This window comes from Melopsittacus undulatus, chromosome 2 (genome assembly GCF_012275295.1).
Source record: "Melopsittacus undulatus isolate bMelUnd1 chromosome 2, bMelUnd1.mat.Z, whole genome shotgun sequence".
Taxonomy (NCBI): domain Eukaryota; kingdom Metazoa; phylum Chordata; class Aves; order Psittaciformes; family Psittaculidae; genus Melopsittacus; species Melopsittacus undulatus.
The window spans coordinates 62752089-62775726 of record NC_047528.1 but is presented as its reverse complement, the minus strand read 5'-3'; the positions used below and the strand labels follow the sequence as shown (position 1 = coordinate 62775726).

At 37.5% G+C, this 23638-nt stretch overlaps 1 protein-coding gene across 2 annotated transcripts in view; it reads left to right on the top strand.

Annotated features, from left to right (window-relative positions):
• MRPS9 (mitochondrial ribosomal protein S9) overlaps positions 1-16603 on the top strand; it is a 34197-nt gene extending 17594 nt beyond the window's left edge. For both annotated transcript variants that reach the window (XM_034074610.1, XM_034074611.1), the window contains 7 exons: positions 244-323; positions 6511-6593; positions 9251-9326; positions 12018-12186; positions 13978-14086; positions 14905-15074; positions 16401-16603. In XM_034074610.1, the coding sequence (XP_033930501.1) occupies positions 244-323; positions 6511-6593; positions 9251-9326; positions 12018-12186; positions 13978-14086; positions 14905-15074; positions 16401-16492 (779 nt within the window). In that variant the 3' untranslated portion in view covers positions 16493-16603. The remainder of the gene's footprint in view (positions 1-243; positions 324-6510; positions 6594-9250; positions 9327-12017; positions 12187-13977; positions 14087-14904; positions 15075-16400) is intronic.
• Positions 16604-23638: the final 7035 nt, after the last annotated feature.

Below are 23638 nucleotides of genomic sequence, written 5' to 3'. Positions count from 1 at the left end.
AAACCATATTTAGAAACATTATATTAAATATTTGGTTATAATTACAGGTGGAGATTGGTTTTTAGCAAGCTAGTCTAAATTATTAGATTTCCAGACAGGTTGAACACCCATAAAATGTCTTTGTTCTCTGGTATTTAAAAAGGTAATACGTATTATGAAAGAGGTTTATAACTGCAATTAAATACAGAAGATTTTATTTAGTGAGTGTGTATTGCTTTCTTGTCTAATCTTGCTTTTCATTAGAAATCCAGTGGGGAGAAGATGGACGACCATTTCACTTTCTCTTTTATACTGGCAAGCAGTCATATTATTCATTAATGCATGTAAGTATGTTGTAATCTGTAATAAGTAATGTTAGATCCCAGTCAAATATGTGTTATTCTAGAGATGCATATCAGGTGCTCCTGAGTTTACTTGTGTTTTCACAGTAGGCCTTAATATCATCACTTAAGCTAAATGAAATGTATATTTTTATGTCATAATATCCATTATTAGTGGTGTTTTTATATCACATTTAAGAGAGCAGACTACATAATACTTCTCACTATTAAGTTTTGGTTTATTTTACAGTTCTAGCTTGGACTAGTTTTGAATAGTCCACATGCTTTCTTGTAGGCGGTATCTGGTTAACATGGGTGAACGCATAGACAACAAAAATGCCTAGTTTTAGGAAAATTCAGCATAGAATAGAAAATAGTTTGGTTTAGTTTGTGGGTTTGTTTTTGTGTTTTTTTTTTTTCCCCTTGAAGGGCAAAGCTGTAGGAAATGCTATTTGTGCTGACATTCAATGTGAAGAAAATTTGCATTTAAACTGCTTAATTGATTTTTCTAAGACTCTTCCATTCATGCAAACTTAAGGCTTTTTCTGATTAGTATGGTTCCAGGAGTAAAGGATCTGCATCTGTTTACCTATATGAAAAAAGCTGTAACTAATAGAACATTACTAGACCCCGAGTCTTAATGTGGATGATGAACAGAGATTTCATATCTGTGGCCATCAATGATGCCAGCATTTTCTTTCTCTTTGAAGAGTTTATAAAAAGATGTGCATGTTTCTTTCATGTATGTAGAGAAGACAAAAGAATTTATAATGTATGCAGAAAGATTTAATTGGACAGTCATGTCAGATTTTGTTTCCTCGTTAGATAGTCTTAGAAAGTTAGTTCTGTGGTGAGTCTGTTATCAAAAATACAAGCTTCATGTTCTCAAATTCAGTACACAGCTTTACTGAGTGTAGTGTTTTTACTGGAATTATCTGATATTTATTTGCATTCTGCCTACCCAAAGGACAAAATCCCCACTTGTCAGGTACATTTATTTCTTTGGGAGAATAAAACCCACCCCCAAGTCCCTCAACTGCCCCCCCCCCCCTTTTTTTTTTTGTTGTTGACCTTGGGCAAATGAGCTTCTTGCCCTGGCAGAAATGAAATGAATGATAAATGTAGAGTGTGTCTTTGCTGAGTAATGGAGCTGCAGCATAGGCTTTCCACAGAGGTTTTCTCCTGCACAGCCTGAGGCAGCCCGAGGACCCCTGCTGTTCATTTAAATAGGTATGTCAAATCTGCCTCGAAACGCCGCTGGTTTGATCTGTGGTAATATTTGTGAAGGTTCCATATGGACTTGAGCCCCCTGCAGTGCTAAGAAATAATGTACAACGCTTCATGGTGCAGACGCAAATTTTCTCTGAAAAGGGATGCAATGCTGCGTTTTAGCTGTCGGAGAGGATGATGGAGCTGACGCGCTAGGCCTGTCAACTTGTTACACGGATGGGTTGCACGCAGCAAGGCTGTGGAAAATCTGTGCCTTTTAACTTTTCTACTTAATCACGGTTGTAGCATTGCCTTTAGACTGTATGCTACATTAATTCTCTTCCTGCCTTCTGCCTTTCATCCCAAGTTTCACGGAAAAAAAGTAAAGCATGCAGGTCTTGTAGAGGAGCCTTATCAAACAGCTGTCATCTGACAAGCCATTTGCATTTGTTTTGGCTGAAACAGAGCAACCCAAGGGCAAGATGTTTTGTTGCATTCCATCATAATGAAGAAATTACAAATTTTACAAGGAGCACGAGTTTATTTTTAGCTCTTCCTAGCAGTTAGAAAGGGTATGCAAGCTTGCCTTGGAAATAGTGTGCATCTTGTTCATAGCAGTATGGCAACCACCTTCAAACAAATGGGTTTGACAAATGCATTTTTCATTAGTATAGGATACTTGTGTGTTCTACTCTTCTTGAATCTTTTCATTAAATAGGCTTTTATAAATCTAAACCCGTTAAGTGAGGTCTAACAGGGTTTTTTTTTTAGTCAGCCAAATGAAAGCTGAAATCTGCATGAAATGCCCAACATTGTTTTAACCTCTTATTAGACTAATGTGTATTTAACAAAATGTATTTTTAAGTCTCAAAGCTAATTAATTTGGCTAAGGAAAAAAAGGGGATGTATGTTAATACAGTCTAGTGTAAGTAATCAATCCCATTTGAGGATGTCTTTTAAATTGCTATATTAAGCCTAATAAGTCGGATAAATATAATATTTAGCTTAAACTTTTATGCCATTAATTACTGCACAGACTCATGTGGAACTTGAATTTTATGAATTGCTAGTAATATAACTGATCACGGCATTATTTGTTTAATTAATGCTAATAAATAATATTATACACTTACTAAAAATACACTGTGTATATTTGCATGTATTATATCCACCGATACGTGTTGTTATGCCTTGACTATTAAGTGAATTTTCATAAAGAATATTTACTTTATACTCCATTGTTGTCTTTGTTCTGCCTGTTGAATAAAGTTTAGCTGCAGGGAAAAGAACAATTTTTTTTTTTTGATACACAAAATAATATTTATTGCATGAAACACCATTTCACAAATGTTTGATACTGTATTTGATTATCACTTAAGAGTTTTCCAGAGTAATATATTTCTAATGTGCAGAACAAGGCAAAATGGTTTCTTAATACCATTTTTGTCTAACAAAGTAGTAATTTTATGTAACAGTGTTTCTTGTACTTTTTTGGAAATATCAAAGGTTCATCAGAGGCAAATGCTCTAACAGCAGAGCATTTAAAGTCTTAAAAAAAAACCCCAGCAAGCAACCCCACAAAAAAAACCCCACCAAAACTGAACCCCCCCAAAGTATATGCTGAAGTTAAAATGATGTAAGAAAAGAAAAAGGCAAATTGATGTAAAATATCATCTGCAGCATATTTTAACCAAAATGTTATCTTTTTATAATAAAAATCTATCCTTCTAAGGTTTCATTTGCTAATTTCTTCACAATCTTTTTTATGCACAGTAAAATAAGATTTTATTTTGAGAAAGCATCCTTCTAGGTATGTGAAATTTGATCTCTATTATAAATGGAAGCATTTCAGTATATAGACAATCTTGTAAAATCAGCTATTTTGATTGTGTAATGGCTGAGTTTACAAGGCACACAGATGTGTACATTCATGAATTGGACTATTGAATTCTGAAGTGATTAGTAAAATCTTCACCTGTCAGCTTTGAAAAAGCAAGTGTGTCTTCAGAAGCTTTCTTTAGCCATTGGGGAATGAAGATTTGTCAGATAAATTATTAGGCATTACATGTGATTCCTGATTTTGCAAAGGCTCATCCAACATACTTTACTTCACACGTGAGTGGTCCTTTTTAGTCTGTTGACTTCATCTTTATACAGAGATTAAATACATGCATTAATTTTGTTTTAATACTTCAGGCCAAAATTCTGTTTCATAAGTGATGCAAGTCCACTATCAGAAGTGCCAGGAATATGCAGGAAATTATATTTAGTGGTTTTCTTACACTTGGAAGTATTTTAAAATATTACTTTTTAGTGTCATTTGACTTAATTTCCTGTGTAAAAGGTTTTTTTGTAGGAATGGACATAATTACTGTAATTTAACAAGGACCGTTGAAAGAGATCATTGTAATTCTTAGAAGTGCACATTCTTGGAACTTAAATGGACTGTGGAGTGTTGGTGTTCTTTGGGAATACCCAGGGAGGATCTTCAGGAAAATCTTGTTCCAGCTGTTGTAAAGCTTTTTCATTTTAACAACAAATTTCTCAGACTAAAAACTAGTGGATGGCACCCCATATCTCATTTTATTTGCCTGTGTTTATTGTTAGTTTCTGAGTATGATGACAAAATCCTTACCTGAAAATCCTTCACTTGCTGTTCAGAAGCAATTCTGACTGTAGTCAGTCTGATCCAATCTAACAGTTTTGATTCCTTCTGCCTGCTCTTTTTTAAAGAACAGCTGTGTTTTTATTGAGCTCCTGGTTCATGTATTTTTCTGCTGACCATTCCAGTACATAAATGTATATGCTGGAGTGCAGTGACTGTGGTGGCTATTTGAGGGGGCAGACTGCTTTTGCCAGTTAGGAAGGTGACACTCAGTGCCTTACAAAGGTAAGAGGTAAGCTGGGAGACTAGCACCAAAGTGAAAAACTTCTTTATCCATAAGACCTAGCAACCCAGTACCTCTTCTGATCATTTAACAGCAGAATGTTGTCTTCATGCATGGTTTGACTGCTCCCAAATGCAGAAACTCATGGAGCTTGGAGGAATCTAAGCCTGTTCCAAGTAGCTGAAGGACAGCCGCAGCACTCTTTCCCCTTCCCTCCCTCTACAGTCCCAAGCAGAACCTTCCATACTGATTCTTTCTCATATCTAACTACAGATGTCTAAAAATTGCCTGATGTAAGGCACATCTCATGTCCTCTAACCCAAATCATGTTTGTGCTTTTAATGTATAGGCAGTAATTTTTGCAGCTCCAAATGGAAACGTTAAGATTATTAGTTATGTGATGTGCGTCTTGCCCACAGTAATGCTGCAGTATCTTGTTATCTTAGAGATCTACAGATTATTTATGAGTTTTGGAAGTATTTGAAAATACGATTTCTTGTACTCTTTTATATGTTTCCTGTGTTTGAAGAGGGACTTTTTTTAAGTTGAAAAATTTATGGAGTTTCTATCTGATACAGGTATCTGTGTAAAAAATAAAAGATTTCTGAAAGGCATGCTGCTATGATGAGAGGCTGTCTCAAAAGTAGACAGTTTTGTGCTTCAGGATTTTATACTGTAGTTATTCTAAAAGTGCTTTTGTTCCACTGTGCTGTTAAAAATGTCACCAATGACCAGCATCAAATACTTCAGTAAGTTGTCCTTATTTAAATGCCTTGTGTGCCGCTCAGATACCAATCTGTTCTCAGTTCATACACTTACAGTACAAATATTTTTAGTCTATGTGCGGGTGTATTATTATATTAGTGGATAAATCAGCTTGAACAGTAGGTGTTTATAACTACCAAGGGGGTTTTGTCTTGGCTTTTTCTTTTTAAATGCGAACTGATGCAGGAATTTCATTACATCCTGTTGCACATCCCAGTATTATATTAAGTACTAATATTTCATTGATTAACTTCTGAGCTAATGTTTCTTCTTTAACTGCTTTTTGTAAGTAATACAAAGAAAAAAAACCCCACCCTAACAGTTGTTTCTTGTGCTTTGTAATTCTTGCACCATAGTTCTTATCTAGTATTTGCTTATTAATCATTATATTAATAAGGTATATGGTAGTGATAATAAACTCCTCTATTTGTCAAAAAAGTGCTTCGTAGTACAGCAATCCTGTTTTGTTTCAATATCACTTAAAATTATTTCTCCAAATACTCCTTTTAAACTTGTGATTTGAATCAGTGTTGTAGTTCAGAGTATTAGATGTATTTCAGAAGCAGGTAGTCTCTGAAAGTTTCTTAACTGGGAAAAGCCTCTGAAATACTTATTAAAACCGTGTTTCTTCTGTGGTATTTTCAGTGTGAATTTCTGGAGTATTTTTTTCCATTTGTTTTTCTGAAGTGGTAAATGGCTGTCACAGCATTGTTTGAAAATAGCATAGATAAGAATTTTGAGGGGAAACAAGTAGTAAAAATTCAGTATATCAAAATATAAAAAAAAATAAATATATCTGTAATATTTGAAAGAACAGAAATTCTGATTATGGTAAATATATGACTTTGTATGTCCCTGTAGACGCGCCTGGGGAAGAGGGGAGTTTTGACTGATACAGACCACCAATAAAGCTCACAGTATATAAATGTACAGAACTCTAACTAAATTAAACCTTGTCAGTATTTTAAGGAAGTCAAACTGAACTGTAGATGCACTGATGAAATTATTGTGCAGTTTATCCATTATATGAATCTAGTCTGTATACACTTGAGAATTTTTTAATGAAGCATATGATCATTTGTTGAAAAATAGCTGAATTAAAAATTATTTTGACCTGCCTATGAAAATATTATATATACACTGTGTAAATTTTTATTAGTTGAGTTTTAACTTGCTGTATTCTTTTTTTGTCAAGAGCTCTGCTTGTTTTCTGACCCCTGCATTTTTAAGTCTTTGGAGAGTAAAACCACATAAGTGTGTGTTTTAAATAACAAAAATTAAATAGTAAATGGAAAAATGCATTTAAGTTCTTTTTCCATGCATTTTAGGACACATATGAAAAATTGCTGAACGTTCAGAAGTACGAAGATGAACTGACAGCTGAAGACCTTCCTCCTCAGAAGGAAAAAAAGTAAGTTTTCAGTTAGACTGAATATTGGTTAAAATGCTTCAATATGTTGTTTTGGCACTTCTTGTGGGTAATCACGCTACCTGCCTTTTATTCCATAAGAATGTTTTCAGACTTCTTCTCTATTCCTTGCCTAACATTTGCATGGTAATTTCAGGTTGAAAAGCCTTACCTGTAGTATGTATGTGTGCAGTGCTTTCTTCTCACTGTTTGAATAGGCACATCCCTCACCCCCCCCTCCATTTCTCTTGCTCTTTAATAGCTTCCTGCTCTTTTCTATATTCTTTCCTGTGTAAAAGTTTGATTTGAAAATTAGTGTATCCAGAATTCTGGGGTTTTTTTAGTAGATGTTTTCTAATTATTTCTTTATTAAAGATTTTTTGAAAAAGGGGGTAATTTCTTTGTAATAAAATAAGGCCTTTAAAAATGCCTAAGAAGTTGTTTATCTGTTGGAAAAATCCTAAGGCCTATGGCTCTTTCATTAATAACAGCTCTTGAATGTTTTTACTTACCAATATTTAACTTGAAGAGTATCAAAATACTTAATCTCACTATTTTTCTTCTAATGGCTTTGAACAGGTAAAACATCAAAAACTATAGTAATTTTAGGAAAGTTTATTTGGTTGGGGTTGTTTAAATACCCCCATTATTAGTAATTGAATTTAGTTTATCTTCTTTTTCCTCTTTAACTTCCGTGGTATGCACAAGGAACTCTTTTTAGATAGTTAGCCAATGGACAGAAAAAATACATGTCAACCAGAAGAAGCTATGGGAGATGCTGCAGTTGATTGTTTCTTAGTCCATACAGTCAGCATTGTCTTTGAGCTGGGCATATGCTTTAAGAACTGTTTGCTTCTCTTAGGCTATATTCTTCATTTTCTATTTTGAGGGGTTTTGCAAGGATTTTGCAAGACATTAGAGTATTATAATAAGGAAGTCTTTAAAAGAAATGGATACAGCTAGAAAGTTTTGATTTTGGCATTTATTGCTTTTCTGTGTAGTTAGTTTTTCACTGTTCAAGTTGGTCTTATCTTTGTTCTTGCTGTGTGATTTCTAGCCGGATTTATGTGCAGTTCCAGTTGCACATCATGTTGGCTTATCTTTTGTTAATTTCAGCCATTTGTTATTTATGTTAGAAAGGATTAATTTGCTGAGATTATTTCAATTTCTTAAGTAACAGAAGTTCATGTTTCTTCATGATATAAATAGTGTCCTATGACCCACATAACGTTTTATCATAGATTTGTGTTAGCTTCTGAGCAGACAAAGAAATGAATTTAGTTTCTTGGTGTATGCTGCTGAAAAATAACCTGACTCCTTACAGAGCCCAGCCAGTGGATTTACTGATGTGAAAAATGACCTAAAGCCAGTCAGAGATGAAAGGGTTTTTTCCTGTTAGGTTTGTAAAAGCTCAGAGAATTTAAAGGTTTTTTGAGCCTTATTTTCCACACTGGATATGGTACTTCCTCTGAGATTAGTTTGGATAATTCATCTCTGAAGTATAGGTAAAGGCTTGGTGGGAAGGGCTATTTTGTTTTTCCCCAGAAAATGACCTATTGTGGGTCCATTCTACAAGACTAACTGTAGGGTTAGGACCTGATCTTGAAGTACTTTAAATTTACAGCTTTTCACATGTAAAAAATTTCACTGACTTCACTGGAAGTAGTGATATGTAAATGTAAGTATATACTTGAGTCTCTCAGGATTGGAAGCTTTTTAAAATTATTGTTAAACCCAGCATCATTTCTAAATAAACGTTTATTGTACCCTGACTCAGAAAAGCATTAAAATATATACTTAAGAAGAAGTACTACTTAAAATCAACCTTCAGAAGGAGTGCCTTCTGAATCACAGCTTCCTTAATGCTGCTGAAAACATTCATTAAGATTGTTTCTAAAAAACATGGAGAGGAAAGAAACTATTTGCAACTTTGCCTTAGATTTAGCTGATAATCTTGGCATATATATTTATGGTGGCGTTCTGTTCAGTTGGTCACTTTGTATCACAGGTATTTCATAAAGATGTATGTCAAGCAGTGTTTTTTCTTTGTGTTAGCACCTCCATATGAGGCTATATTCTTAGAAATTTCTGCTTTTGCTATCATCAGTGCAGTTTCTGAGCAGGTCAAGGTTACACAGGAGACAGCATACAGTGTGTCACTGCTGCGGTAGTCCTTTGACTATGCTTAGTGCTAGTGGAGTTTTCTGTATTGATCGGAAGAGTAAAGACCAGAGGCAAAATTCTGTTAATTTAGAATCTGATTTTTAACATTCTGCCTTTGATTTTGTTCTTTGCTGCTTGTAAGCCAAAGTTTTCCTAGCAGCAGCCCTTTAAAACGAACTCTTAAGTTGTGGGGAAGATTGTTCACTATTACAGTATTACTCTAGCTCAATCTTGGACTTCAATAATATGAATAATGCATAACTGATACTCTTAATTTTCATGTGGTTAATTCAATACATGAAGTTATTTCCTTGTCAAAAGACAGATCTTTTAAAATCACTGTAGGCTTTCTGATGTTTACTATAGGAATGTGATCAGTATTCATTTATACTGGAAAATGTATTTCTGAAGGAAGACTGACTTATATGTGGTCCTTTGTGATGTAACTCTAATTGCATGGTTAATTAAAGGGAGAATATATGTGATATTTTAAACAGAAACCTGGCTGGCAGCAGATGGCTGACTAAGATTGAATTGGAAGAAATGTTGTTAGAAAAACTGTCAGATAATGATGTAAGTAATTAATCTTTCTAATCTTAAGGAGGTTTGTGTCTTAAAAATATAAACTCTGGGTATGTTTTTGGATGCTGAAAAGGTACTGTGCAGAACAGAAGCAGGTGCTCTTCAAAAGAATTCTTTTTTCTCATAAAATCTGTATATGCTCACAGCACTGTCACATTTGTGTTTTCAAGAAAAGTGAGCTGTGTTGCTTTTTTATCTAGCACAGCACATAACTATTAAGGATTTTCCATTGCTAACTAACATAGTTCACATTTTCTCCTGGTAGCATTGTGAGGCCTAGGGCACTTTTCCTTGTCATCTAATTATGTAGTCAGGAGTATGGTAACACTTTATAATAGACATAAATAATCATTTATTCTAGTTACAGATGAAAGACAGAGCTAAAACCCCTGTTGCTTATTGTAGAGGAGGGGTAAATGTTCAAGATGGGAAACATGGTGGTTTTCTCTAATGGTAAACCTGCACAGAAATGAGGGGTCCTTTTTCTTACTGATTGGCTACAGAATCAAATACAAAAAAAAAAAAAACAGAGCTAAACAGATCTGTGGTATGATACAGTAATCTGATTATATTCTCCTTTACATGAATATATGGTGGGAGGGAGGAGGGTTGTGCAGCTTCCCAGGGTCTGCAGCCTCTGTCATTGTCTAGATTTGTAGTCCTTCTTTACATATATCTCTGGGAATAAGACTGTATACATCCTGATAGTTGTACACTTTTTCTCACTCAGAGCTTTTTCCTACAGTCCCCTAAATAGCATTAAATTTTTTAACAGCAAGTTCGGTCTATGGGGCAAGCTTCAGTTTGCTTTTGGAATTTTAAGCTTGAATATGATGGTACCAGAGAATATAACACTATTTGGCTGAACATCTCAAGTATTTTCTCACCTAGAAACAGTGTTATTCAGTATCTTCTGTCCTGTGGACAGCATCATTGCAAAAATAGCATAATAGCAGCAAACATGCCCTTTGCTCACTTGTCATCCAGAGCAGTAACATGTGATAGCTTCCTTGTCTATGGGCAATGTGAAAAAGTCTCAAGTAGATTGTGTTCCATAAGCATTAGTTAGACATCATTGTAAATTCTCCATCCTGGGATAGCCAGGAGACTTCCTCTGTCTTGTAACTGCTTCTTCTGTGAGCCACTTCAGTGTTTTCAGTAGCTCCTCCATTCGGAATAGCTGTTTCTCCCCTTAGAGTGCCAGGAACTGATCTAGTTTTACAACCAGTTTAGAGTTCTTCACTGCTTGGTTTTTGTACATTCTACAGCTGTAAAAGCAGACTGCACTAAACTGAAAAAACAAAAACAAAAAACCAGAAAACCCCCAACAAACAAAAAACCCCAAACCCCAACACCCCCTCCCCCCCAAAATCAAACCAACAAAAACCAAACAGAAACCTCCCAAAACAAACCCAGAGCTTTTAAACTGGTCTCTCACATGTAAAACCACAAAGCCTCAGCCTGTAGAAAAAAACATGTATTTGAAATGTCTCCATATGAGCTACCGATCTTACCTGCTCAAGTTCTCATATTTTGCCATTGCAAAAAAATTTCTGTGGTGTTTGCATGATTAAACAAAATCAGAGCTGTTTATATTTTTTCCCCTTTGTGCTCTGCAAGTGAACTGTTGGAAGCTTTCTGCATCTGTAGCCTCTACAATTTTTAAATGTTTATATTTTTGTATTTCTGTTCTTCAAAGGCTTTACCACGTCTGTGTCATATCATTAGAAGCAACTTTCTAAGTGATGTCAGAGTTTAGGGACTATTGCTCAGTTACAAGAAAAGTATTAATTTTGTGCAGAAGGCTCTGGTAATGGAGAGAAGAAAAAACACTTTTAATAGCAGCTTGTAAGTAAAGGCAACTTCAAGAATAAGGTTATGATATCTATATGAGAAGTCCATTTTAGATTATAGCATACCTTTATATCCAGTGAGCAGCTGTCCGGTGCTCCTGCAGTAACACTTCGTAACAGGACATCCCAGCTTTTAGCACAAATGGGTTAACACAGTGGTGTTTACTCTTTTAATCACATGTTGAAGAACTTTGGCGGGGGTGTAAGGGGGAAGGAGAACCACACAGTAGCAAAGGATAATTTATTTCAAGAGGTTGCCCTTTAAGTCAAGTATCTCTTGAATTTTTAAATAGCTTGATTGTTCGGTTTTAAAGGAAATCATAAACATTAAAGTAACTCAGCTTGAACAGCCAAAGATAGATAGATAGGTATTTCCTGTATATATTATGAAATATAATCATTTAAGAGGTTCAGTTTAGTGCAATAAAATTATTTCCAAATCAATGAACGTGCTAACTTGCTGAAAAGGAGGTGAAAATCTTTTCCTTTTGCCATTTTAATGAAACAATAATAAAAGAATGAAGACCCCCTCAATGTTTTCTTTTCAAAAGTGACACGAGCTTCATTCTAATACAATAATCCTGTATCACAAAGGGGTTGGTTATGCTTTGAATTAAAGTTTCATTGTTGCCTGAAGAAAGAAGTAGGTATCTTTAGTCACACAGAAAATGATGCATGCTGTTCTTAAATCAGCATGTAGGTGCAAAAGTGTCATCTTGTCAGAAATCATCAATAAAAGTGAAGTAGGAAAGATCAATTATATAAAAATAGAAAGTTTTAGCAAATGCAATTACACTCGCATCCTTTAATGAAGCCTTGTTGTCCTCAGTATTCAAGGTTTATTCAGCTCTTGCAAAAATTGATGACGTTGCCATGTGGTGACATCGAAGAGAAGTATATACAGAAGTTTACCAAAGAAGTTCCTGTGCAGTTACAAAAAGTAGTTACTGAGCCCTTGAAGTATGATGAGCGAGGAGTGGCCTTCAGCACTGGCGAAGGTAATAATTTCAAGTTGGTTGGTAATGATGAAGAACTTTTATCCCCTTCACACTGCTTTCTTTATAATATGTATAATGCTGCTGAAGGTGTCTCTACTTCATTTTATATGCTTATGTGTGTATTGTATGTATAATTGTTTATTATACTAAACATACTAAGTTATGACATGGTCTGGGACATTTTTAGCAGGGTCTATCAACTGTTAGTTTTATCTGTATTTCTGTGCAGCAGTGCATCTCTAGAGAGGACCCTGTTGTGCTACATGTTGTAGGATACAAAAGGACTTTAATTTCTGGCAAGAGTTGACTTGAATATAAAGGGCAAGGGACTGGGAGAGTCCAAACACATAGGGAGAATTCAATGGAAGTAACAGTGTTTTTATACTGTTGCTATATATTACCTCGATGTAACAGTGGTATAGAAGTAGCATGCGTAGGCCTGTAAGTAACCTGTATCATGACTTTTGTATGCAGTCCCGCAAGGAAAACTTTGAAGGTGCCAAGGAGGCATCTGGATATTTACAAACAGCCTATGAAGATGCAAAAAAGGAATTCCTGAATTTTTTTAACAAGTTGGATGACCAGAGCTAGCTAGCTAGGGGATGGAGACAGGAATTAGTCATTGTCATCACCAAGGCAGAGGTGATGTTAGAGAAAGGCCATGAAGGTTTTTATCTTCTCAACACAGGTTCCTTATGTTTTTAGTGGAGGGAAGAATGGTATATTATATGAGTGATTGTTTAGAAAAAGTAATGTAGCGACAACATGTGTAGGAAAGTCTGACTTGATGGACAAAGCATGTGTGTACACACACATTTTATGCTGTATGTTCGTGAGGAGCCTTAGAGGTGATGCGTATTCTTAAGCAGCACACAGCAGATGAGAATAAGAGGAAAAAAAGGTTGCAGAGAATTTGAGGGCAAAATTGCTAGAGAGCTCTGTTCGAGCTGGGTTGGCTTCAAGTTGATGTGACAAGGAGAGACTAGAGCACAAATCTGGGGTTCAATCCACACTGGTTTTCAATAGTCCCTTCAGAACAGTAGTTGTTGAAGTTTGATAAGTATACAACCCATCTTATTTAAGAAAAGCCGTAAGAATTTCAGTTCAGGAACAGTCTTGTGTCCCATCACCCTCCTAAATTGAGAAAAACGTCTAATTTTTTTTTTTATAATTCCTATATCAGAACGATCCCTTCTTTTGTGCTTAAGAAAACTGGTCTTAGGCTGTAGAACAGAGAGTTTATTGTGCTTTAACTTAAAGCTAATGCACTTAGAGAGCTACCTGTAAGTAGTAATTTCTGAGGAAGCTATGCCAACTGAAGCATAGGCATTGCTTATACGAGTATAATTAAAATGTTAACCACTCCCATGTGAATATGCTCAAACTTCTGTACCTTCCTATGATTTTATAAAGTATTTTAATATTACTAGAAAATGTACTTACAGTAAACATGGGAGTTCAACTAGCTGTTTATTTTCATATACATGACATCACCAGGTCAAGAAAATGTCCTGACCTACTGAAGTTATGGGAGGCAGAGTTTTATTTTTACCTCCTCCCAACACACACTCCCCACCTCTTTGGTAGACATTGAGAACAGATATTGCAAGCTAGTTGTGTATTGCTTGTATTTATTTCCTCTACTTAATTGTTGTTGTTTTTGTTACCTCAGCATTGAAAAAGAAACAGCTGGTACAGTATGAAAGTGTTGAGATTTGCTTAACTTCCTGGGCACTTGAAGTTCTGTGGAATATTGAAGCCTCATAACAGATTTGGTTTAATTCCTTTAAGGTGCAAGAAAAACTGCAAGAGCTACTGCAATAGTGTATGACAATGGGAGTGGAAAAGTTACAGTGAATGGAATAGACATTTTACATTACTTCCCAGTCCTGCAGGACAGGTGAGAGCACTATGGAATGCTGTATTCTTACTGCACTTAAGTTATTCCAGCAAAAGTCATGCCATGCAGTTATATTTTTGATGCTCTGTTCCACCACAGAGTTGATGCTTTGTTCTTGGTTTTGTCTTGCTTTTCCTCCTAGTTTTCAGGAGACAGTAGCATAAGAACTGATAGGTAAGCCTTGCTCTGTGTTTCTTGTCTCTCCCTTTCTGAAGGGATGCAAAAACCAAGAGCACAGGTATTTGGGTACCTCAAATTTTGTTCCCCACTTGCAGTTTAATTTAAAAATAAGTAAATAATACACGATGTCTTTTAAGTGTTTCCTGAGAGATTTGCAGATTGTACGTGGCATACAGTAACATAGTGGAAGCAAACAAGGTGAGACACTTCATGTAAAGCTTCAGATTTTGGAGGATGAGCACAGTTAAATATAGAGAAGACTTCTCATAAGGCTCACATGAGGTTTCTATCCCTCTTGTGATTTTTATTTTATATTGTGGTTTCTGAGCTCAAGAATAGAGCGAGAGATTGCTCAGTTTTAATATCCAGAGCTGAAGGATCTTGGCATTTCCAGATACTTTTGTTTCACTAATTAGTTGTAAAATTGAGCTTAAAATACTTACTGTTGTCAATTTCTAGCTGCTTATTTCCCATTGATTTAGTTGATATCAGTAGGAAATTAGAGATACAAATGTCTTTCTGGCTCTCTGCCTGAAATTTAACTATGTTTTTGTATATATTATGATAAGAAATGTACATAGCGTGAAACTTTATATACATGTATATATTTTATTATTACTTTTTATTTTTGTTTTTAGAGAACAGTTGTTGTTCCCTTTCCAGTTTCTTGACAGAGTTGGAAAACATGATATGGTTTGCACAGTCTCTGGTGGAGGAAGATCAGCACAGGCTGGAGCAATACGTTTAGCCTCTGCAAAAGCCTTAAGGAGCTTTGTGACAGAAAAGGAGGTGGAATTCATGAGGCAAGGTAGGACTGAAATTACCTCAGTTATTTCTTAATATGCTCTGGTAATTAATGGAATTAATATGAGGATCATTATGGATCAGATAGTGCAGATTTGAGTAAATAATCCCAGTGAAACCTTGTATATTTTATGAAGGGATCTTCATTTACTTCTAAATTGTTTTTGCTTGTTTCATAGCAGCCTTTGTGTACATTTTGGATGACTTCTTGAGCATTCCTTCCATCTGTCCATGACCTCTGTTGTCTGTTAACCATCTTATATTGCCAAAACATAGAATTACAACTGATGAATGTGTACTTGCTATAACAAATCTTGATCAGGCATTATTGAGCTATAAGGTATCAAGATTGTATTTTGTTTTACTTGATTAGTTGCATCTTACTGATGTTTAAAAAGTTTTATTCTAGAGGGTTAGCTTTGAAGGGATAGTAATGAGCATAAACTTACTACACGCAACTAACCAGACTGAAAGAGCTTCTTTCCTCTGTTGCTTTATTTAGAGGTTACAAGCTACCTGGGATAAGACAGAGATCATTTGAGTAGTTGCAGTATTTGGTGCTTCTCAGTGATTAGATGCCATACTGTTTCAGCAAATAAAGAATTCTCATCATTTAGCTTTTAACTATGCTCTTTCTGGGCTGGCAGGGAGACATACCAGTGTGCATTACTGGCAGAACAGCTGTGATTTTTTTTTCACTCTGTTGCCATCCATGGAAGTAAAGCTATCTTCACGCTAGTATCTTTGAAACAAGACATCCTGACAAGTATGACTTGCTAGGAATATTCCTGTAAACTGACATTGAATTGAATTGGGTATCTGTAACGACATCAGCATAATTCTGAACATGTTTTGGACACTGCCAAATATACTTTGGAAACACTAAGTGCACTTTAAAGCAGTGGTCTCCGAAGTGGGTTTTGTGCATCCTGGTGGTGTACAAGATGCACCATGGGAGTACAGGAAGAAAATATTAGGATTTTGGTAGTCTGTATAATTTATAAAGTAATAAATACACATACATTGGGGGTGCATGCCGAGAAAGTTTGGACACCAGTGCTGTAAAGCCTTAAGCAGTATAGATATAAGAGAGTGTGGGATTGTACTGGTTTGTAAAGTAAAATGTGAAGAAATTTCAGTTACTGAAGAAAAGTGAAAATGTTAGAGGATCTGGTGAAATTAATTTCCCTGTGTTTTATATTGAATCCTTATCCTTCTAGATGTTCCAATTCATATGTGAAGCTATTGGCTTCCTTGGATCCCCCACATGTAGTATATCTAATATTAACTAGTAACAGTAAACAAATGGGTGCTTCTCTGTGTTTTGTAGCTGGACTACTAACATATGACCCACGTGTGAGGGAACGAAAAAAGCCTGGTCAGGAGGGAGCCAGACGGAAATTCACCTGGAAAAAGCGATAAGTCTGAGTATTTAAAGAACATCAGAGTGCTACCAGAATTCTAGAACATACTGATTTATGATTTAAAACTGTTGTATAAATATATTTAGTAATAAAGATTTTTTTTCCATTATAACGACCACCTTCTCTTTGTTTCCAAAAAAACAAGCAACTTTCTTTAAATTTACTTAGAATTACAGAAAACAGTGGTGTGATTTACCAAAATGCTACATCTAAAATAGTAGTGTGAGTGCCAGCTTTGCATCTTAGCTCCACTGAGGTCAGTAATGAAACTGTTGGTAGATTGTAACTTCTAAAAATCAATCTATTTGTTTAATGACTTGGCTATTTAATTTCTAGAATTAGGCAGCTCGCAACCAGGTATTCGGACAACTTTGACTTGCCTCCCTTTCTGCCTCTTACGTATCTGAGGATAAGTGACAACTTCCCACCTAAGATGTGCTGGAGTCAAGAAACCAGTGAGAATGGTACTGACAATTGAGGGGATGTTGAGAGAGGAACAGTCACGGAGCATAACCTTTGCCTGTGGAATCAGTTGTCTTCAGGATGCCTTCCCAGGTTAAGTAGAGAGTGATTCAGAGCAATACCTAAATTTAGGTGCTCTGAATCACCTTCTGGAGGAGTCAGTTTTTCTCTTCTTTCCCCAAATGCAGAAAGAGCTTGAAGGGATTAGACTAAAGTTAATCTTTTAGAATACTCTCCCCCACCCCTTAAATCTCAAGGGGCTTGAACAAGGAGGCATGTTCCGAATATGGCTAATGCACAAAGATAGCATCGGACTCGTTGCCAAAAGCAGTCTAACTTTTCTTTTTTTAAATCAGAAGCAGGAGGTGATGACAGTGCTGCCCACCTAGTGTCTATAATTGTATCCTTCCAAAATAGAACAGTGGTTAACAGCATTCACCCAGAAGTGCAAGGTTTTGGTTTACTGCCAGCCCTGGAACAGAGGTCAGATACATAGAGCTTCCAAGGAAGAGCATAGCCCATAGGAACTAAACTACAGCAAAAAAGAGTATAAGGTTCATCACACCAAAAGAAAGCAGAGAAAAACTTTTCAACTCAGTAGTTTTTAACAACAGAGCACCTTCCAACTTTTTTAATTTAGAAGCCTACAGTACTTGGACTTCTTCCTTCCCAGGCAGATTTTCTAATCACTAAAATGTCTGCCCCACTTCTTATTTGCTGTAGATTATACCAAAGCTATTACACCTCAGAGGTAACAAAAAGTGCGGGCAGGGCAATTGCAGGTCATAAACAGGCATGAGTGATCAGTATGGGTCATTATTTTCCCGAGCAATATTCAAGAAGAGGTCAGTGAGTAAATAGCCCTCTTGAACTGAGTAAAACAGGGAAGTTCATAAACTGGGTATGCATCCTTGACTGATGTATTTCTGATTCCTTACTCCCCAGAACCACTCAGCTTTTTAACTCTTGTTTCATGAGAATACTCAGTAAACCAAGGTAGTTTGTCTTACTCAAAATGTGTCTGCAGCTATCTGAAAGGAGCTTGTAGCAAGGTGAGTGTTGGTCTCTTTTTTTCTTTTCCCAAGAAACAAGCAGTAAGTTGAGAGAAAATGGCTTCAAGTTGTGCCATGGAAAGTTTAGACTGCATATTAGGAAAAATTTCCTTCACCAGAAGAGTTGTCAAGCACTGGAGCAGGTGGCCCAGGGAAGCGGTGGTCACCATCCCATGAGGTATCTAAATGGTATTTAAAAGACATGTAGATGTGGTGCTTAGGGACATGGTTTAGTCGTGGACTTGGCAGTGTTAGGTTAATGGTTGGACTCCGTGATCTTGAAGGTCTTTTCCAATCTGAATAATTCTATGATGCTATGACTTAAGTCGAGTTCAACAGCTGATGCAATTCATCTCACTTTGAAAAACAAACAGGTTACATGAGACATGTTTTACACCAAGGCAAATACAAGGTGGCTTAATTAGCATTTCTGCTAATTCTACTCTTAATTGTTTGTGTGTAGCAAAATAATACTAGATCAGGTTTCAGTAAAAGCTGTGGCTTGTGATAAAATCATTCAGTAGATATCCATGTTGGGACAGGTACCTTAGGATTCTTTTGACATGCTTACGTAACAACATACAGACTTAAATGAAGGTGCTAGCTGAAGAAGATTAATAAAATCTAATAGTAGAGTTTTTATCTTAAGACAAATGAAAATGGATCCGTTTGACCATATTTTTTCTTCCTGCCTCAGTATTGGGTAATAAAGGTGGAAGAGTGCAACAGCGTAACAGTACTTACAACATACAGGATTTTTTTATCATGCTTTAAAGGATTTCTTGATGTTTTACTGTCCAGAAATGTACTTGTAGGTCCTTTGCTGCTTCAATCCATTAAAATTTTCAGATAGGGTAAAGCTGTAGAACTTACTACAAATTTCTAGGGAAGTCCTTAGGAACACTATTAATGTACCAGCTTGCTTGCTCTTATAGCTGCTTGCTCAGGCTTCCAACTAATTCTGAATTTTTCACTTGTATGAAATCTGTCTCAGTTATTTGCAATACATGTCAGCTTAGGAGTTAGGAGCTGAAATGATTGGGTTAAGAAGGACTGATCCTGTAGTGTTAAAGCTGATCAATAGGTGAAACTACCATTTTTTCAGTCATTGTTACAGATTTATCAGACCAGAAGTATCTTACGGGAGAACCAAATATGGAAATTTCATTGGGGTTGTTAGTTTTGGGTTGTGACAGCAGCACAGTAGTAGAATTTGTTTACCAGTTTGAGTAATCTGTTTTAACTTGCTGTTCCTCTCATTCCCCTGCATTCCCAAAGTTCCTGAAAGAAGCAGTCCTGAACATCAGCCTACTAACTGTGCCTAAGACAGGCTTCTCAGGCCTCTGTTTTGAACCACTTTGTGTGGTCCAATTCATCTTGCCAACAACATTTCGGAAAGGTGTCCTGAACGTGACTGGTGTACTTTAATCATATCAGTATATTCTGAACATGGTTCGAAAAGGAAAAGGCTGTCTGTGGTTTTAGTTGATGTGTGTTGTGATTCATCCAGGCTCCTCTTTTTTACCTTCAGCACACAGATGTTTGGCTTTGAGTTAAGATACCAAATTGTTTCGAAGACAAATGGAATATAACCAGAAAGAAGGTAAAGCTGTAGGGATGTTGCTGTTTTGCATTAATGCTGCTATGTTACCACAAGATGGAGCAGTTTGCAATCTAATGAAACGAGCTATTTTCAGAAGTGATATGTAACTTGAGAAAGAAATTATGATGAATCTTCCTTATAATGATTTTATAGCAGCAGATTAATATGAAAGTAAATGTTTTAGGTTTCCAAAGGGTAGATTCAGATTATCTTTCCTGTATTTTTTTTTTCCTTTTGGAAAGAGATTTCAGTGAGAAATAATAAATATCAGTTAATTCTAGTTTTCAGCAATCTTATTTCAGTGTATACACTGAAAATGCTAGCTGCAGATGTGTGAAGCTTAGAAATGGTACAGTAACATTGTGCCAGTCATCATAAAGTTAAAATCATAGGATGGCTTGGGTTGGAAGGGGCCTTAACGGTTTAAACTTAAAAGGATCAGGTGACTCAAAGCCCTATCTAACCTGGCCTTGAACGCTGCCAGGGGTGGGGCAGCTGCAGCTTCTCTGGACAACCTGTGCCAGTGCCTCATCACCCTCACAGTAAAGAATTTCTTCCTTATATCCAACCTAAATCTCTGCTGTTTAAGTTTGAACCCATTACCCCTTGTCCTATTGCTACAGGCCCTGACGAAGATCCTGAGAACCCAGCTGCCGTGTGGTTTTGTATGTGAGCTGAGGTGGGGGGAGGATATCATGTAACCATGTGCTTGCATTCTCCTTTTTGCATGAAAGTTGGACGAAGCAGATGGGTTGTCTCACACAGTATTTTCAGCGTGCGCATAGCTTTGCTAGGCACTGGTGTCCCTGCACAGGAGCTCTCAGTGGAGATTTTGCTGGCTAACCTCACACTTGCAGAGACAAGTACGTGGTGCCCAGCCAAGCATGAGAAGCAGTAAGATAGCCACAAGGTCCTTTACAAAGCAGTGACCTCTTTTTCCTCTGTTATGCACTATAACAATATAAATATAATTTTATTGTTGACAATGAATATACCACTTTTGCTATGCATAGTATTTTCCTCTTTTACTTTACATGAACACAAGTTTAAACAAACAAAAAAAAAAGAAATTCTGGTAATATCTCCACCAGCTAAAAACTTTATAGCTGCCACTGCCTACATGTGATCTATCACTCAAGGTACAAGGTATTTAAGGTCAAAACACCACCAACCTCCATCTCATAGGGCTGCTCTGGGACTTGAGATAAGGACTGTACCTAGACACAGTGGAGATTTTTGAGTAATTTCTACCCTGGTCCCACTGGGGCAATCACCTTTATCTTGGCATCATTGTGTTTTTTGAGAAAGAGCAGTTACTAATAGAAAGTATAACCAGGCAAGGAGGAACAGAAGGACCAGTCCTGAAACCAGGGAGAGTTTGCTTTTTGTTGAACTCATTCAGCTCTGGGCCCCAACATAAGAAATACATCTATATTTTGTATAAATATATTCATATTTATATATATAAAGTGCCTATCATGGTATTAGTAAACATTCTTTGGAACCACTGCTTGGGCAAGTCCAGAGGAAGGCTGCAACACTTCAAGGGCTGGAGCACCTCTCCTGTAAAGACATGCTGAGAGAGCTGGGCTTGTTCAGCCGGGAGGAGGCTCAGGGGAGACCTTAGAGCAGTGTTCCAGTACCTGAAGGTAGAAAGGCTGAGATGGGACTTTTTGCAAAGGCATATAGAGATGGGACAAGGGGGGTTGGCTTTAAGCTGAAAGAGGCGAGATTTATATTAGGTATTATGAAGAAAATTTTTTACTATGATGGTGATGAGGCCCTGACACAGGGTGCCCAGAGAAGCTGTGGCTGTCCCATCCCTGGCAGTGTTCAAGGCCAGGTTGGACAGGGCTTTGGGCAACCTAGTCTAGTGGAAGGTGTCCCTGCCCATGGCAGAGGGTTGGAACTGGATGGTCTTTAGAAGTCCCTTCCAACTCAAACCATTCTGTGATCTGCCAGTTTTCTTCTGCAAGCCACCTTTCATGCTCAGCCAGAGCTGGACATTCCCATCTTTGTAAACAACTTTGCAGATAGCTAAGGAACCCCCACGAGCAGCTGCTTGGTGCTGGCATGTTTGCTGTCTGTGTGTACTGCAAAAGGGGTGTGAGGCTTGGAAGGGTCTCACTGAGACTGTCAAGTTGTGGTGGGGTTGGAGCCCAGCATCACTAAAGCAAGGGCTGCCCCTACTCATGTAGATGTAATATATCTAGGATCTGTTATTTAGTAAAAGTTAATCCATTATATCATTTTCCTGGGTTCAGCAGTAGCATTTTTCTCCTTCTTAGCAGCTGATGCAGTGCTGTGTTTTTGGGTTTTGGCCTGGGAACAGCACTGGTAACACCGATGTTTTTAGTTATTGCTCAGCAATGTTTAGTCTGACCAAGGACTTTCTGAGTCTCATGCTCTGCCAGGGAGGAGGGGAAGTCGGGAGGGAGCAGAGGCAGGACACCTGACCCAAACTAGCCAAAGAGGTATTCCATACCACAGCATGTCATGCCCAGTGTATAAACTGGGGGCAGTTACCCAGAAGGGCTAGATCGCTGCTCAGTCGGGTTCGGTATTGGTCGGCAGGTTATAAGGAGTTGTATTCTCTTCCCTTGTTATTTCCCTTATCATTATTATTATTGGTGGTATGTGTTATATCTTAGTTACTGGACTGCTTGTATCTCAACCCATGGGAGTTACATTCTTTTGATTCTCGTCCCCATCCTTCCAGGAACAGGGGGAGGAAGGGGAGACAGTGTGCAAGAGGCTGTGTGGTTCTGGGTTGCCAGCTGGGCTTAAACCACAACAGTTCATTTTGGCACGGATGTAGGGCTCGAAGGGTTGAGATAACAACAGATCTGACCAGAGTGTGTCTGATCATATTTGTGATAAGAATTCATTGTTTCAGATTAACAGTCAGTTGTCACAATGCTGATTTATTGGCTCTTGAAGTTGTTGCTCTTGATCTCACAGTTTCAGCATGTTGTACCTTACTTACAGCCAGTGTTTGCTGTGTTAGTGTTTATCAGCTGGGGGGGGGGGGGGGGCTTGGGCTAACGTTCTTGTTTCGTTGTACCTTACGGTAATGACTTGTAATACAATAGAGTCATTGATCATGAAACTCATCTGGCTTGTGTTCCCAGTGTGGTCACCACCTCTATACTTTGGGAGGTATGTAATAGAAGTGTTTAGCAATTACCCATCTCTTTTCACCTCCTTTGGTAGTCAACTTGTGAAGGAGCCATACCCTCACCTTCCCAGCCCCCCCCCCCCCCCCCCCCCCCCGACTGTTTACAGCATCATTTAAGAGTTCTGAAGGTTTTGAATGGCCTTTGGATACCCTTGAGACTTGCCTGCTGATTGTGATGGGATCACCATGTTGGCACACATACAGAGTGTTTTTTACCCACGACCATTTCACCTGATCTCTAAAGTTAAGCAGAGTCATGTTTGGATATTGTCTAGGGTTAGACGACGATATAGGAGGACCAAGAGATTTTCCCCAAGGCTGGACAGTCATGAGTGGCAGGGTGTATGGGACAGTATGGGCAAATTTCTAGGTCAGTGATCCCCTCCAGTGCTTTAGAACTTCACCACTGAACAAGTGCAAAATCCAGAAAAATTAGTAAAACACTTAAATGAGGTGTGTTGTCATCCCGGTCATACCAGAGAGGGACAAATCATGGTGATGTGCTGGGGCTTGGCCTATGCTTACAGGGCCTTGGTCAACACTATCCAGCACCTTCAAAGGGGAAAAAATGTCTCTGGATCTGATGGCAAAGCGACAGATATTTACCCAGAGGTAAACCCATCTGGGCTGCTGCACTGTGGCAAGATATCACTACCCAGGTGCAAAACCTGGTGGTGAAGGTATGCCAAGTAGATGGTCATGTACCCAAGAGTTAGGCCACTGAGGAACACCGGAACAACCAACAAGTGGATAAAGCTGCTAAGATTGAAGTGGCTCAGACGGACTTAGATTGGCAACATAAAGGTGAATTATTTTTGGCCCGGTGGGTCCATGACACTTCAGGCCATC